At 41.6% G+C, this 15,862-nt stretch overlaps 1 protein-coding gene across 4 annotated transcripts in view; it reads left to right on the top strand.

Annotated features, from left to right (window-relative positions):
* The window catches only part of ttll5 (tubulin tyrosine ligase-like family, member 5), a 62,115-nt gene that overhangs the window by 12,526 nt on the left and 33,727 nt on the right, over positions 1-15,862 (top strand). For 3 of the 4 annotated variants that reach the window (XM_054741575.2, XM_054741578.2, XM_054741576.2), the window contains exons 10-14: positions 2,050-2,151; positions 2,224-2,315; positions 2,448-2,555; positions 14,139-14,220; positions 14,460-14,521. In XM_054741575.2, coding sequence (XP_054597550.2) covers positions 2,050-2,151; positions 2,224-2,315; positions 2,448-2,555; positions 14,139-14,220; positions 14,460-14,521 — 446 coding nt within the window. Of the gene's footprint in view, positions 1-1,706; positions 1,958-2,049; positions 2,152-2,223; positions 2,316-2,447; positions 2,556-14,138; positions 14,221-14,459; positions 14,522-15,862 lie in introns of those variants that run through there. The other variant, XM_054741579.2, reaches the window with a different exon arrangement.

The raw sequence follows: 15,862 nt of genomic DNA on the forward strand, positions 1-15,862 counted from the left end.
AACATTTTTGGGGAACAACAGCGCCACCTATTGGACAAAATTCAAATTTTTTCTGTGATTGTAGATGTCATTATGACTGATATGAATTGTAACTTTCTGTATAGAATATGTATTTTTCATGAGTAAAAGGGCGAAAAATTGTAAACCCTATAAGCCACGCCCACTTTTTAATCATTTTCAAAATATAGCTTAAGGGTCCAATGATTAACATATCTGCCAAGTTCTGTGGTAATCCATTGAGCCGTTTTGCTGAAACAAACTTTTTGACTCTTTAGCCCCCCCTATTGGTGAATCAAAACAAAACTTGGTAGATAGAGCTTACCACTCATACTTTGTAAGGGTCTAGAGTCTCATCGTTTTATCTTGAAAAATGGTGGAGATATCATCAATTAGGACATGTGCTAGCTCGCGCACTGAATTTGACATGGTGTCATTAGCCCAAATTTCAATAATTCCACATTTTTCTTCATCACAACGACTTACTTAGTCCGTAGATGATATGTACAAAGTTTGAAGTTGATTCGACAAAAAATGACAGATTGGTGTTTAAAACTAAATTTTGTGTTTTTTGCGATCTAGCAAAAAATCTAGTTAGGCGGACATGGGCATGACAATACAAAAACATGCAGAATCATCCAAGGATCATGTACATATAAAGTTTTTGACTGTAGGACCTACTGATTGGGAGAAGGTAGCTGAAACGTATTCACCTCCACAATAGCGCCACCTAGGTGACTCTGAGTCCAAATTTTCGAATCTGAGTAGCGGTCAGGATTTTCTATCAGACTGCCATGTCAGATTGTTCCTGGCACTTTCAGGCTCCTGCGCCCATACAGTATTAGCGGGGAACATTAATACTGAAAAATCCGTAGAAAACAATAGGGTTCCCTGCTCGTTGGGCTTGGAACCCTAATAAGAGGCACATTTTGATTCCTTCTTGTCTGACCAAACTATAAAGAGCAAATTTAGTTTTGAGATCAGATTCGTCCTCGGGACGCACTCGTGGATGACAGGGATGAATCAAAACAAGATGCTGTTATGCAACAGACCACACAAATGTCATGTAACCAGAACCAAGAACTGGGAGGACAAAAGGGAACATGTTCACCTCTCATCTGTCCGTGGTTCTGATGTGAGTCAACAGTTTTATTCTTTATGGTTTATGCGTGAGTGTGAAACAACTGCAGGATGCACCTGTTATGCCAAACATTCCTTATTTTTCATTATAAGGCCCCGCTCATTATAATTTATATTGCAGAATATTCTTGTTGTTTTAGGTGGTTTGTTGTAAACAGACTGAGGGAAAGTCATTCCTGTGCTTCCTAATTTTTATCCATGCATTAAGGGTTTTTAACCTAACCCATTTAAGAAGTAAGATTTGATGAGAGGAATTGTATTAAAACAATAATTAGTTGGTGGTGTTTTTTTTAAATGATTAATGTTTTTATCTGATTTAGCTCGGTCTGGTGTTCTCTCCGTTCCCACTAGAGGGCGCCCTAATCTCTAGCAGAGGGAAAGTGTGGCTCTGGTGATTCTGAAACAGAGCACCCTATTGTTTCAGCTGTAGGATGTGCTAATCAAACATAGCTGATTCTGTCACTGTTCAGCGATCTTTTCCTCGGAAGGGTTTCGTGTGATTTTTGTCTCCAGACTTATGTTCCGAAGTGAGAGCAGCAGGCTCACACCAGACTCAGGTAGGCCAGGGGAAGGTAGCAGATTTATGGAACGGCCGGCTCCTCGCCTCGCTCTGGTAGAACTATGTGCCACTACCCTCTTCTTTCGCTGGCTTCACTATCAGCCGCAAGCAATAAATCACGTCCAAATCCTGAATCCTGCTTTTATCTGCTGACATTCCTTCGGTGGTGTTGATGTTCAGGTGCACGGCGTGCGCCAAGGAATTCCCATTATGTGGCATCCACTCCTCTGAACACCACCAGAGGCTATTCTCTTCTCCAAGGTGCCCCTATTATTCAGGGAAGTGTCAGCGTCACTCACGTATGTGGAGGTGAAACGTTTTTCTTTGCTTGAATAAATAAACTCTGTCCACAGATTTGCTACCGTCAAATATGATCAGACACCTACAAACATCAAGAACACGTTCATGCATCTCACCAACTACAGTCTGAACAAGAAGAGCAGCGACTACGTCAGGTGAGCTGCATCAGTGACCCCCGCCCCTCTTTCCCCTGCTCTGATCTCTAAAGTGCATTTGTTCCTTCTCAGCTGCGATGACCCTGAAGTGGAGGATTATGGGAACAAATGGAGTATGAGTGCAGTGTTGAGGTATTTGAAGCAGGAGGGAAAGGACACCACATGTGAGTCAGACTTTTTTTTAAATTTTTTAAGTTATTTTCTAATTTTCTCTCCAAGACTGCCTTTTGGGTTTCCTAATAATGCTTTCAGTGAGACATTATTTAGATCATTTCTTTCCATTTCTCCTGTTCCAGTGCTGATGAAACAAGTTGAGGACCTCGTCATCAAAGCTGTGCTCAGTGCTGAGCTACAGATCGCTGCTGCCTGCAAGATGTTTGTCCCGCATAAGACCAACTGCTTTGGTAATTTCAGCGTTCAGCTCCTCAGCTTCAGATGAATCCCAAACCAGTCTAAAGTGTTGGTCTGAGCTAGGATATAACCATCACCTCGCCCGCTCACATTTCCTTTTAGATTCATACTCCAGCAGTTCCATATAGTTGTACTCCAGTGAGCCGAGCCGAGCCGAGGTGGTAGTTAGTTCTCCGTGGATCCTTCCTGCCTGTTGTTGCCCAGCTTGTGGAGAGCCTGTTGACTGAAGCAGGAATTTGCTTCTTCTCTTCTGTTGCCATTCAAGCTTTGCCTGATTTAGGCTGACTATTTTCTTGGCTGGTCCCGCTCAGCAGCGGGCTCGTGTGAACTTCATTTTGGAGCCATTACCCGTGTTAGTGTTGGCACTAATTGTCTGTGCTCCCTCTCTGAGTCTGGCATTCATTCTGAGTTTTGGAGGCTTGAAAGCGAGTGTTTTGGCTGAGCTTCCCCTCAGAACCGCTGTCTCTCTCTCTCTTTTTTCTTTCTTTTTCTGCTTGTTTATAATTCTCTCTCTCCTGCTCACACTCGCTTTCACCTCTCAGATGTCAGGAAAATAAAGGCTTCCCGAGACATAATAGCGCTCTGATTGGTGGTTGTTTGGGCTGTAGCAGCTCGGATTCACAGTCCCTAAACCCGCCTGCATAAAGATGCAATCTGCACCTTTAGGGATGAAAACCCCACATTAAATAGAGCTGTGAATGATGATCCTGCAGGTATTTACAGTAAAATGTAGCTTATCAAACGTGCTTGTCTTTCATTCACACCTGGAAAAACACGATTTAACCATCAGATGACTTGGATGTTTTCAAATAACCTTCAGGGATACACAATATTTCTGCAGAATTGTGTTTTAAAATTCAGCTTTTATGTGAACTTACAGGAGCTCAAAACATTTGAGATGATTTTCAAGCCGTAAAATTTTTTATTGGGGTTGCCAACTGAAAAAACAGCATCTGATGTAATAAAACGTCTATCGTTTTTTTACTGATATTCGGTTAACCGATGTATCCTACCACTTAATATCTGATAAAAACTGATACCGTTAACCCCTTCACAAATAAAGACTAAACAGATCCTTTCCAATAATAAATGCCGATATTGGCAGATAATATCGGACATCCCAAGTAAAATATGTAGTTAAATCTTTAGTTTGTTCACCATCCTGTTTAAAGGGACATTATGGAAGTTTGACAGCCAAAACATGTATAGAAATAATAAATTTCTTCTTCATACATTCTCCTGCAATGCCCTGGTCCTGTAGAATGAGCCCTGGCATTTTTACTGTGATTGCCTGTTTTTCTGTAAAATCACAGAAAAAGAGAGCTGCTCGGGTCGAGCAGGCTGCTTCACGCGCGTTCACACGTATATATATGTCGCGCGTATATATGTCGATGGTTCACGCTCAGGCATAGCCCTCCAACCGTTCTTTGAACGTTGTTTCAGCTGTCATCAAGGATATAAATGTTAGAGATACAGAAGACACCACTGGTGATTTAGCTCGCCTTGTAAGATTTTGGGCTTTCATGCAGAAGACCCGGGTTCAATTCTGGATGTGAACATGGTTGTTTTAGAGTTAATTTTTTACATTAATAATATATTTTTTTACACTAAGATGCCCAAATTTTTATTTGAGACTCGCCGAACGGCATTCAATTCACAGATAAAAAAGATGTGTGTTCAACTTTCATTTTGGAACAATTTTTCAAGCAAGGGATTGATCTGAGCATGCAGGAGGACTGACCCATCTTAAACCTTTGTCGGCTGTGCTGAAGAGAAAGGTACAGAATCAAATTATTTAATTAATTAGCTGCGCGTTCTCCTGTCCTCTGTCGTCCGGGCCACACACACACACAAGGGACTGTCTCAGCTGTTATTTTCGTTAAGGAGTGTGCACGTACAGCATGCGCGCCTCGTGCACGAGCCTACTATTGAAGCTGCGTTACGCTTTTGGCCTGAGGGGACAATCGCAAGCATAAAAACTGACAGCTCCGTAAAGTCCCTTTAAAGACCCAATGAGTTTCAGCGTTGGCAAGTGTAAACAATAACATTTTACTAAAACTATCATAATTTTACGATATAAATCTTCATTATGTAGTAAATCTGTGGTAAGTTAGGCTGCAGAGTTAAATAAACAGTTCTAATTTAATCACCTGGACCTGTTTTTCTATCTAATTCAGCCTAAAATGAAATCATTACTGACCAACAAAGCTGTCCCTTAGTTTCTAAGCTGTGTTCTAAATGAAGTTTGCATTTGCATGTATTTTACATTGAATGCAAATCCCGTTTCATGCACACATTTTCAGAACAAAAACAATTATTTTCTTTTGATTGCGATGCACAAGTGTTCTAATGTGACCAAGCCATTCATCTTACTTCAACGTTATCGGTTTACTGCTGAATAACGTGTAATTTTGTTGTCCTCAGATGCCCCAAAGCGAGTTAATTATGGCATTCTCACTGTTTCTACTGGATTAAGTTTCCAAAGACAGACACTGACAGTTTCAGAGGACCACCCTGGTCCTCTCTGCGTTGATACATCTCGCCACGTGTGGCTATATTGCATGTAAACGCTCTCTCTGAGTTGTATATGTGTGCAGCGTGAATCAGGGACATGCTGGAACCCGTGAGTTTCACAAACATGCACATCTCTGCTTCTGGCGGTCTAGGATCACATGTACTGTAGAACAACCTGTAAGTTCCTTTTCTGAGTGTTTTCTCCCGTATTGTTCGGCTTTCATTTCCATTCTGTGTACAGTCTAAAATCCCTCATCTCTGCTCCTGAGCTGCAGCAGCTGCCTGTAATAGTAAACAGGTTTGGCGTCAGAGTGCATGACAGCTAATCAGAAGTGTGTTAGCTCAGCCCTAACCCTAACAGCTATTGTTTAGAGGTTTTACACAATCCCCAACTTGTCTGGAAGGGAGCCATACAGGACCATTAATTATAATCTTAATTTACTGCAAATTGTTTCCTGCCATTTGAACGTCTATAAGTGGCTTTAATACAACAGGATTTCTGCCTTTTACCCGAGTTGCACGGTGTATCTGAATGGGCGGACCATAAAAGAAATCTTTTTATAGCTTCATAATGTCTAATGTGGGAAGAAATAAAAGCAGAGTTTTCTTTTTTTGTTCCTGTTTTACATTGTAAGAAGTGTGTGTGTGTTTCTGTGGGGAGAAAATGCCACCCATGCAGCTCCTCGCCGCTGCCGTGTGATTAATGGACAGACTTTTTTGCTGAGAGATGCTGATTATGAGATGTTTTGACTGAGATCTGATTAGCCAAGCCAAAGGCCTATTTTCTTACACACCAAACATTCCACTTACTGCTCCTATGTTCCACTGAGCGTCCCTCATTAAGTGCTGAGTGTGGTTGGATCTCCTGTCTGCGAACTGCTCTCGACGCTTCACATTTGTCAGAAACTCCCACACTTCTCTGAACTTTGTGTTCCTATGACGAGTCTTCTTTTTTAAAAACAAGGAGTGATTAACGACTCATCACACTAAAACCCTAGAATCCTAACTGGAAGTTCGTTTGTTGCCCTCTGACTGGTTTTACAACTGTGGCTTCTCCGCTGTGCCTCTTACAACAGCAGTGAAACAGTTTAGCAGTCGTGGTTAATCTCAGAATGACGTGAAAGTAATTCGATTGTCCAAGCCCTTGAAGAAAACACACTTAAAGATGCTGCTGTTATTGTGAGCCACCAGGCTACGTGGCCAGGGCGGGGAGATCATTGTTTTTGGGCGTTTGTCTCTTGTGGTAAATTTTCCAGCAGCGCCCCTCCTTTAATAAAGAAAGAAAATCCTCTTCATCATCCCCCTTTTTCTCTGTCACAGTTTTTCCCCCCCTCCATCCCTATTTAATGGTTCTTATGTAGGATGTTAAGCTGCTCATGTCGCCTCGTCTGTGATGCTTGTTGTGGGCTGTCTGGGGGCGCGTTTAAAACTGCTCCCCTCTGCAGCGGTCGAGCCACAGAACAAACGTGTCTGACATTAAGCGACTCGCGGGGCATCAGCGGCGTCTGTTTCTAATTGGGGGAAAATTTGTGGCACATGGAGTCTGCTTGTCGGAGGCTGGTGAGGTGATGTTGTTGTGGTGCCTCTGATGAGGCAAAACAGGCTCAGACTCTATTATCCCAGCACTCAGTTCTCCAAGACTAATAGATAAATGTTTTATAATACACACACACTCACCCTATCTTTTTATGTGTGTGCATGTTTGGAAAAGTGGATAGAAACGAGCGAGCAAGAGGAAAATAAAACCCTAGAGCTCTGCTGAGGCGAGCACAGCGGGGGTCCGGCCCATCTGTGGAGTTAAAGATGGCGGTTAAAGCTTATGCTGCAGCTCATGAGTTGAATCATGCGCTAACACACATCTGACATTAAATACCTGTTTTTCCACTGACATACAGACATTTCCATGTCATCCTTTAGGAAAGTATAAATGTTTGGTGTTTAAAAATAACAGATTTATATAATTCCTTCTGCTCCTGTGGAACAATATGCCGGTAGTGGAATGATCCAAGAACTTGTGTTTGGCACTTTTACTGAATTTACACTAAACCAATTTTCTGGAGAAAAAAAGTAGACATACCTTTATACTTTCAGGATCTGGTTGATTGAGTAACAAGTGAAGGAAGCCAAGTCGAACTATTAACCAAACGGTTTGTGCACAAATGAGTTTTGATTCAATATTTTTCCATATTTGTTTAATCGCAGTTTTATGTGTCCCATAAATCAGTGTTTTATCCCCTCTGAGTCTTGAAATGATCTCCAGAAATTAAGTTTGAGTTAAAAACCAAACGCTAAAACAATTTTCTGTTATTATTTCTTCACGAGTAAAACAGCAGTAATAAAAGGACAAAAATCAGATCTGTGTACCCATGAGTGTAAGTTGTTTTCTTTTTTGGCCAGGGGGCACAACAAGCTTTAAAAATGGGAAGAACTCATATAAATTGCATGAAATACAGAAAACTAATTTCTGATGAGTCATTGACGTTCCTGCTAAGACTGCTTCCCTGCACAACGAAAACCCCAGTTCTCATATAAGTCCATCCATCCATTTTCCTCCACTTTTTCCAGGGTCAGGTCATGGGGGCTGCAGCCTAAGCAGAAAGGCCCAGATTTCCCTCTCCCCAGCCACTTGGGCGAGTTCCTTCTGGGGAATCCTAAGACATTTTCAGGCCAGCTGAGAACCATGGTTCCTCCAGCATGTCCTGGGGTTTCCTTTTGGTCTCCGCCCGGGTGGACGTGCCTGAAAAACCTCACCAGGGAGGTGCCCAGGAGGCATCCTAACCAGATGTTCGAGCCACCTTAACTGGCTCCTCTCAATGTGGAGGAGCAGCGGGAATACTCCCAGCCCCTCCCGGATGACCGAACTTCTCACCCTATCTCTAAGAGAGAACCCAGACACCTTGCAGAGAAAACTAATTTCGGCCACTTGTATCTGTGATTACCTTCTTTTGGCCACTACCCAAAGCTTGTGTCCATAGGTGAGGGTAGGAACGTGGATCAACCAATAAATGAAGAGCTTCGCTGGAAGGCGAAGCTCTCTCTTCACCACGACAGACTAGTACAATGCCCGCATCGCTGTAGATGGAGACCAGCGTGCAAATGTGTGTGCACGTCGGTGAATGACAGTGTTGTAAAGTGCCATGGGATTCTAGAAGTTGCTTTATCAAGTACAGGCTATTTACCTTTAATACGAAGCTCCATTCTGCCTATCGCTCGCTCCATCTTTCCCTCATTTGTGAACAAGACCCTAAGATACTTAAACTTCTCCACCTGGGGCAGGACCTGAACCGGAGAAAGAATTCTACCCTTTTTCAGCTTGAGACCACCTGACTGGAGCAAACAGAAGAGCACACATCACTCCTATTCTAATGTCTCTGCACTGGTTACCCGTTAACTTTAGAGTTCATTTTAGAATCCTGACCATAACTTTCAGGGCTCTACATGGTCAAGCTCCTCCCTATATTACTGAACTGTCAAAGCCTTATGCTCCAACCCGAGCCCTCAGGTCCACACACCAGAACCTTCTAGAAGTTCCAAAGACCAGATAGAAAAGTCGAGGTGTTCGCTCCTTCCAAACTGTTGCACCCCGACTCTGGAATGATCTTCCTTTATCCTTACGTAGTGTTGACAGTCTGGACACTTTAAAAAAAACAGCTGAAGACCCTTTTATTTAAAGCTTTATCTTTAGTTTTCTTATTTTTAACTCAAATTTATAATCCTCTTTCATTTGTCTTATGATATTTTATAATTTTATGACTTTGTTTTTTTTTTTTTTAGGCTGCGCAGAGGCGTAGTGGTTAGAGGTGTTGCCTTGCAGCGAGAAGGTCCTGGGTTCGCTTCCCGGCCTGGGATCTTTCTGCATGGAGTTTGCATGTTCTCCCTGTACATGTGTGGGTTCTCTCCGGGTACTCCGGCTTCCTCCCACAGTCCAAAAACATGACTGTTATGTTGATTGGTCTGTCTAAATTATCCTTAGGTGTGAGTGTGTGTGTGTGTGAGTGTGTGTGTGTGTGCATGATTGTTTGTCTTGTGTGTCTCTGTGTTGCCCTGCGATGGACTGGCTCTCTGTCCAGGGTGTACCCCGCCTGATTGCCCGTTGACTGCTGGAGATAGGCACCAGCCTCCCCGCGACCCTACATAGACAAGCGGGTTCAGAAAAAATGGATGGATGGACTTTGTTTTTCTAATTTTAATTTATTTCTGTTTTAAGATCACTATGACTTTATAACTTTATTTGTTTTGTTTTGATCTATGCAAAGCACTTTGCAATTTTCTGTCTGTGATGAGTGCTATGTACCATACCATACCAAATGTATTTATATGGCACATTTAAAAACAGCATAGCAGCTGACCAAAGTGCCTCCCAACATGAAAACAGAAAAATAAAATGCAAATAAAACAGACAGATACAACAGACAAAATAAAAGCAGATCAAAACAGCAAAAAAAGGAAAGATAAAAATCACAATCTAAAAGCAAAATTATAAAGGTGAGTCTTCAGGCATGACTTGAAGACACCAATGGATGGTGAGTGGCAGGTAGTTGCAGTGCATTCCAGAGCCTGGGAGCTACATATGTGAAAGCTTCCCCCCCCCCCCCCGTTTATGTAGCGCATTGTCGGGGTGCAGAGTAGCAGTTGGGCTGCTGAACGTAGCGAGCACACTGGCACATAGGGTGTGAGTAAGAGGCCGATAGGTAGGTCGGTGCCAGACCATTCAAAGCCTTGTATGCAAACAGCAGGCTCTTAAATTTAACCCTAAATGCTACTGAGAGCCAGTGAAGGTGCGCCAAAACCGGGATCATATGGCTACGTCTGTCTGCTCTTGTCAAAAATTGTGCTGCAGCATTCTGCACAATTTGCAGACGATACAGGGCTGAAGCTGGAGTCCCGATCACTAGTGCTTAGCGTAGTCCATTCGTGAGGTAATGCAATTTACTTACTTACAACCACTCACGCACATATAAGTCTTAATTATTAATATGACTCAGATAGCTAAAAGAGTAATAACGATGCCCGATGAAGGTGTTTTATTTAAATGTGCCCTCATATTTTTGTATCGGCTGGTTAATAATCCTTTTTTAACAGCTATTGTGTAGAACCACTACGTTTTATCTGTGTGATGTCAAGTGCAGCATCAGGTCTTTGTCTTCTGTCATGCTGGGTTTTGTGTCCTTAACACTGGCATTGACCTGCGATTCTAGAACAAACAGAGCTGGTTATTGCAGCTTTGAAACCTCCATCCCCCTCAGCCTATTCTCAACACAGTCTGTTCTTTTGAAGTTCCATTAGAAGGATTTTCCCCCTGGCTTTTTTGGCTGGGCTTAACCCTATCCCTTTAAAAGACTGTGGTTTTGCTGCACGCTGCTGCCGGGGCCGGTGGCTTATTGGGTGACACTCCCCAGAGCAGTGTGAGGCCTTTCATATGGCACCGAGACCGGCTGCTGCAGTGAGCCATACATCAGTCAGTGAAACGAGAGAGAAAAGTGAGATGGATTGGATGATTTTTTTTATTTATTTTTTGCACTGGGAACTTAGTGACCACTTTGTGAAAGGCTTTTATTGTGTCACTCAGTGCTGAGCTGTTACTAGAGTGAAATACAGTACATACAACACACTGCCTGAGGCCTTTGCCACTTGGGACACATCCTCACATTTTAGCTTCTAGATTTATTTCTCCAGTCGGACATTTATTGACCTCATGGTGGGGTTAAAATGTTTTTTAGTCCCTGTTTGTGTCATTATCCACTGCTAAACTCTTAAGAAATCATTCACTGAACGTATACATGATTAATTATTGAAATAAACCCAATTTAGGATGGCCTCCACAGCTAATCGATTCGTGCAAACCCAAATTGGCTGAGACTCAGTCCATTTTACAGAAATTGAGCTTAGAGTTCATGCAGCAATCGCTGAGAGTCAGTGGGGGCATATACAGTGGGATGCAAAAGTTGTAAATCTTCATGATTTTCCCGTATAAATCGTTGATTGATGGGATGAAACATTTCAGATAAATATATCATATTGGAGACAGTGATTTTTGAGAAGTGAAACGAAGTTTATAGGATTTACAGAATGTGCAATAATTGTTTAAATTAAATTAGACAGGTGCATAAATTTGGGCACCACAAAAAATAAATGAATTCAGTATTTAGTAGATCCTCCTTTTGCAGAAATAACAGCCACTAAATGCTTCCTGTAACTTCCAATGAGAGTCTCGATTGTGGTTGAAGGTATTTTGGACCATTCTTCTTTACAAAACATATCTAGTTATTTCAGGTTTGATGGCTATTGAGCGTGGTCAGCTGACTAACTCACACCACAGCTTTTCAATAATATTCAGGTCTGGGGACCGAAAAGAACATTCTAGAACGTTGTACTTTGTCACTGATTCCTGGACATTGGCCTCCAGAATCTGCTGATATTGACTGGATTCCATGCGTGCCTCAACTTTATGGCACGGTATGGGGGCCAAAATTAAGGCTACTGCCCAGCAGCAGGAGGCTATATAAATTCTGAAGCAAACTACCCACCTGATTAACGATAAGCTGGCGCCGATAACTGAGAGGCTGGCGCTGCTTACTGAGAAATAGCACATTTACCAGCGTTACTACTAGATACGCTAGGGACTAGCAGCCCTTGGCTGGTCATTGACTGGTTCACACACTCCCTCTACTGTCTATTAGCATGGATAAGCTAGCGTTAGCCTGGACGGGCTGGTGTTAGCATTGGAGAGGCTAGCCATTAGCGTGCCTAGGCTGGCCACTAGCTGACTTGTGACTCTCCGAGACATGCTAATGGCTAGCCCCTCCGATGCTAATGCCAGCCCATCCATGCCTAAGGTCCCGTCTAGGGGATAGGAAATCCAGCTAGTGGCCAGCCTAGGCACGCTCATGGCTAGCCTCTCCAATGCTAACACCAGCCCGTCCAGGCTAATGCTAGCCTATCCATGCTAATAGACAGCAGAGGGAGTGTTTGAACCAGTCAATGACCAGCCAAGGACTGCTAGTCCCTAGCGTATCTAGTAATAATGCTGATAAAGGTGCTATTCCTCAGTAAGCAGCGCTAGCCTCTCAGTTACCGGTGCCAGCTTATCATTAATCAGATCAGTAGTTTGCTTCGGAACTTATATAGCCTCCTGCTGCTGGGCAGTAGTCTTAATTTTGGCCCCCATACCGCGCCATACAACTTAAACAAGATTCCCAGTCCCTGCACTGGCCACACAGTCCCACAGCATGATGGAACCACCACCTTGTTTTACTGTAGGTAGCAGGTGTTTTTCTTGGAATGCTGCGTTCTTTTCCCTCTGCGCATAATGCCTCTTGTTACACCCAAATAACTCAATTTTATTTTCATTAGTCCACAGCACCTTATTCCAAATGAAGCTGGCTTGTCCAAATGTGCTTCAACATATGTCAAGCAGCTCTGTTTGTGCTGTGGGCGGAGAAAAGGCTTCCTCTGCATCACTCTCACATGCAGCATCTCCTTGTGTAAAGTGCGCCGAATAGTTGAACGATGCACAGTGACTCCATCTGCAGCAAGATGATGTTGTAGGTCTTTGGTGGTGGTCTGCGGTTTGACTCTGACTTAGATTATTATTGGTCTGCCATTATAGTCAACAATCTTTGTTTTCAGCTCATTTGAGAGTTATTTTGAGACCCTGGTGATGGTGCTCTTTAAAGAATATTCAAAGAGGAGAGAAACGTACAATTAGCCTCCTTAAATACTCTTTCTCGTAACTGGTTTCACCTGTGTATGGAGGTCAAGGGCCACTGAGCTTTCCAAACCAGTTTTGAGTTCAAATAATTAGTTCTAAAGGCTTTGGAATCTATAAAATGACAACAATGCCCACATTTATGCACTCGCCTAATTTTGTTTAAACGATTATTTTACACTTTCTGTAAATCCATTAAACTTTGTTTCACTTCTCAAATATCACTGTGTGTCTCCTGTATGATTTAATTAAGTGAATTTTTTTATAGTAACGACCAACGATTTATACAGAAAAGTCATGATTAACAACTAGAGGTGCTGAAAAAAATCGATTAAAGTCTGAATCGGGATTCTTATTTATAAAGATTCAGAATCGATTCACAAAGGTTCAGAATCGATTCACAAAGGTTCAGAATCGATTCCAAGAACTCAAATATTTGGCATGTTACAGGTTTGAGTTGCACTTTTTGATCTTTGTTAGGAGAGTCAGTACTCTGTTTACTTTTGTGGTCCCATAAATTGAGATGATTTATGTTTGAATCTGCTGATAAGAGGGCACCTGAATGTAATTTTTTCCATACTCAGAAATTTGAGATATTCTCATATTTATTTTCTAAGTTGATAAATGAGTACTCAGGATTACTCATGTAACTTGTTTCTACACATACTTGAAAAGTATTTGACCATATTACTTTCAAAGCTACTGTTAGGTAACTACAGATTTGTTATTTTGTACAAGGTAAGCAAAAATAAATGTTGCCTTTTGGTCAAAAGATTGCTTCTGTTTACAGTTTTAGGATAACTTTATTTTACACTGTAAATTAGCATTTTTGGAGCATGACCAGTTTAAAGTCAAATAAAAATGTCCCATAGCTTTAACTAACTTGTACAACAAAGAAGTTCATCCTGGAGCTGACACTCTTTGTTAATACTGATTGTGAATCGATTTAAATTGAGAATCGAGAATCGATTCTGAATCGAATCGGCACCCCAAGAATCGGAATCGAATCAAATCATGAGTTGCTCTAAGAGTCACTTCCCTATTAACAAGGCTGCCCAAACTTTTGCATCCCACTGTAGTTGCTGCACAAGATTGCAGCAAATGTTATTGTCCAAAGTTGACAGAAATGACTATATAGTTTCTCTACATTAGATTATTTCTTTTAGAAATGGTGTGTAGTGAGAAAATGACTGACTATCAAGAGAAATATACACATTTCCATTTTTATTCCACTTTTTTATTTGCACCATCCTGACTCATGACATTACTGATTATAGCGCCACTGAGGTTTTTCTCGACTCCTGACTCGTGTTCCTGCCGTGAAAACCTGATGAGTGCTTGTCCCTTTCTGCAGAACTCTACGGTTTTGATGTCCTCATCGACTCCAACCTCAAACCCTGGCTGTTAGAGGTGAACCTCTCTCCCTCCCTGTCTTGGTGAGTGACTCAAACATTTGATTATTTTATTTGTTGTTTCTTTCTGAAGACTTTCCAATTGCTCTTCCTTTGAAGGACAATTGCTTAATTTGAGCAAAAGCAAACACTGGAAAAGCTAAACTGTTTACTCGTCTAAACATCATTTCATGACATTTGGCTGGCTTTGCTGTGACATATGCACGTATGATGTAAATGTTTGTTACTTCATCTAATTAAATAAAACTTCTACTTGTTTATAGTGATGCACCGCTGGATCTGAAGATAAAGGCTAGCATGATTGCAGACATGTTTTCGCTTGTGGGTGAGTGCATGTTCAAACAAAAAGGGAATTCACCTTTTGGAATTCCTGTTTTTATTTGTTACATGTTTGTTTTTAGTGGAATAATAAACAATAAGATAAATATTTCCGGCGTTAAGATTTACAATTTTGAAGTTTGAAGATGAATTCCCACAGAATATTGAGAGTTTTTGAGATCATTTATTTGACAATATTTAATCATTTAATAAAAAACTAAAAAAATTCAGATCCTATCATTTAAATAAAGGTTTTGCACCTCAGTATTATCTTTACCAGTCCAAAAACACGCCTCTTGCTGCACTTTTCTAACTTATTGAGACTGTTGTCTATTGTTGAATGTTTCCCACAAGTCAAAACGGCTGAAAATAGCTATCTGAGTTCAAACTAGGAGCTCCAGTGTTGATGGAATAAACCACAGCCTTTATTAATTAAGATAAAATTACTCGCAGATAAAAATTGTCAACACAAGCTTTAGTGTTTTTTTTCCCCCGTCATTAATCATAAAAGCCCAAAGCAGAGGTAAACATTGTATTTAAAGTACAACAGGACCTGGCAGCCAAGAATGATACGTATCTCTGTTATGTCTCCTCCCTTCTTCATTCATTCTCCGTGCACGCTTTGTCCTGTTCAGGATTGTGGGGCTGGAACTTAAACTGGCAGTGGACTGGCGGCAAAGATGCACTTGAAAATGTCATTAGACCTTTGCAGCTTTTTTAATTATTACTGAATTCCTTTTTAGAAAAAGTGTTAGCTGGTTCATTTAAAGAAGACTTTTTTCCCTAAGTTATAATAGCTCTATGGTTGATACAAAAGTTGTTTATGGAGATAGTTAGAACTAAATCGCTCTTTCATAAAGTAATAACGGCAGTTTTATTCTTGACACTTTCAGTACCTTCCAGAATGAGTCCTTTTGAGGGCTCTGTCACTCTAAAGCTGTTTTTACAGGACCATAGCGTTTGCAAAACGGGATTTGCCGCGGCTCCATGGGGAGGATAAAGGTCGTTTATAAGATCAGACCATGGCGGTAATGTGGCGCAATCGTGGCAATTTTATAAAATATTAGGTGATGGCGGCATAAAGGGGGTATGGGGCCGTTTCTGCGCTGCCACAGACTTCCGTTTATCTTGGACATAACTTGCATTTTATTGCGAATGAAGCCGTGATCGTTAAGTTTTTTTAACAAGCAGCTCCTAAAGGTGTCTGTCCCCATCAGTCCCTGTGCAGTCTCTGGTGATCTGAGCTTCAGCTCTAACAGAGAGGCTCATGAAGCGCTGCGGCGCTCCAGTTTGCCGTCTCAGCTGATTTTGTTCAAAAAGCAAACCTTATTGCCTGTGTTTACTTTCA

This window comes from Nothobranchius furzeri, chromosome 18 (genome assembly GCF_043380555.1).
Source record: "Nothobranchius furzeri strain GRZ-AD chromosome 18, NfurGRZ-RIMD1, whole genome shotgun sequence".
NCBI lineage: Eukaryota > Metazoa > Chordata > Actinopteri > Cyprinodontiformes > Nothobranchiidae > Nothobranchius > Nothobranchius furzeri.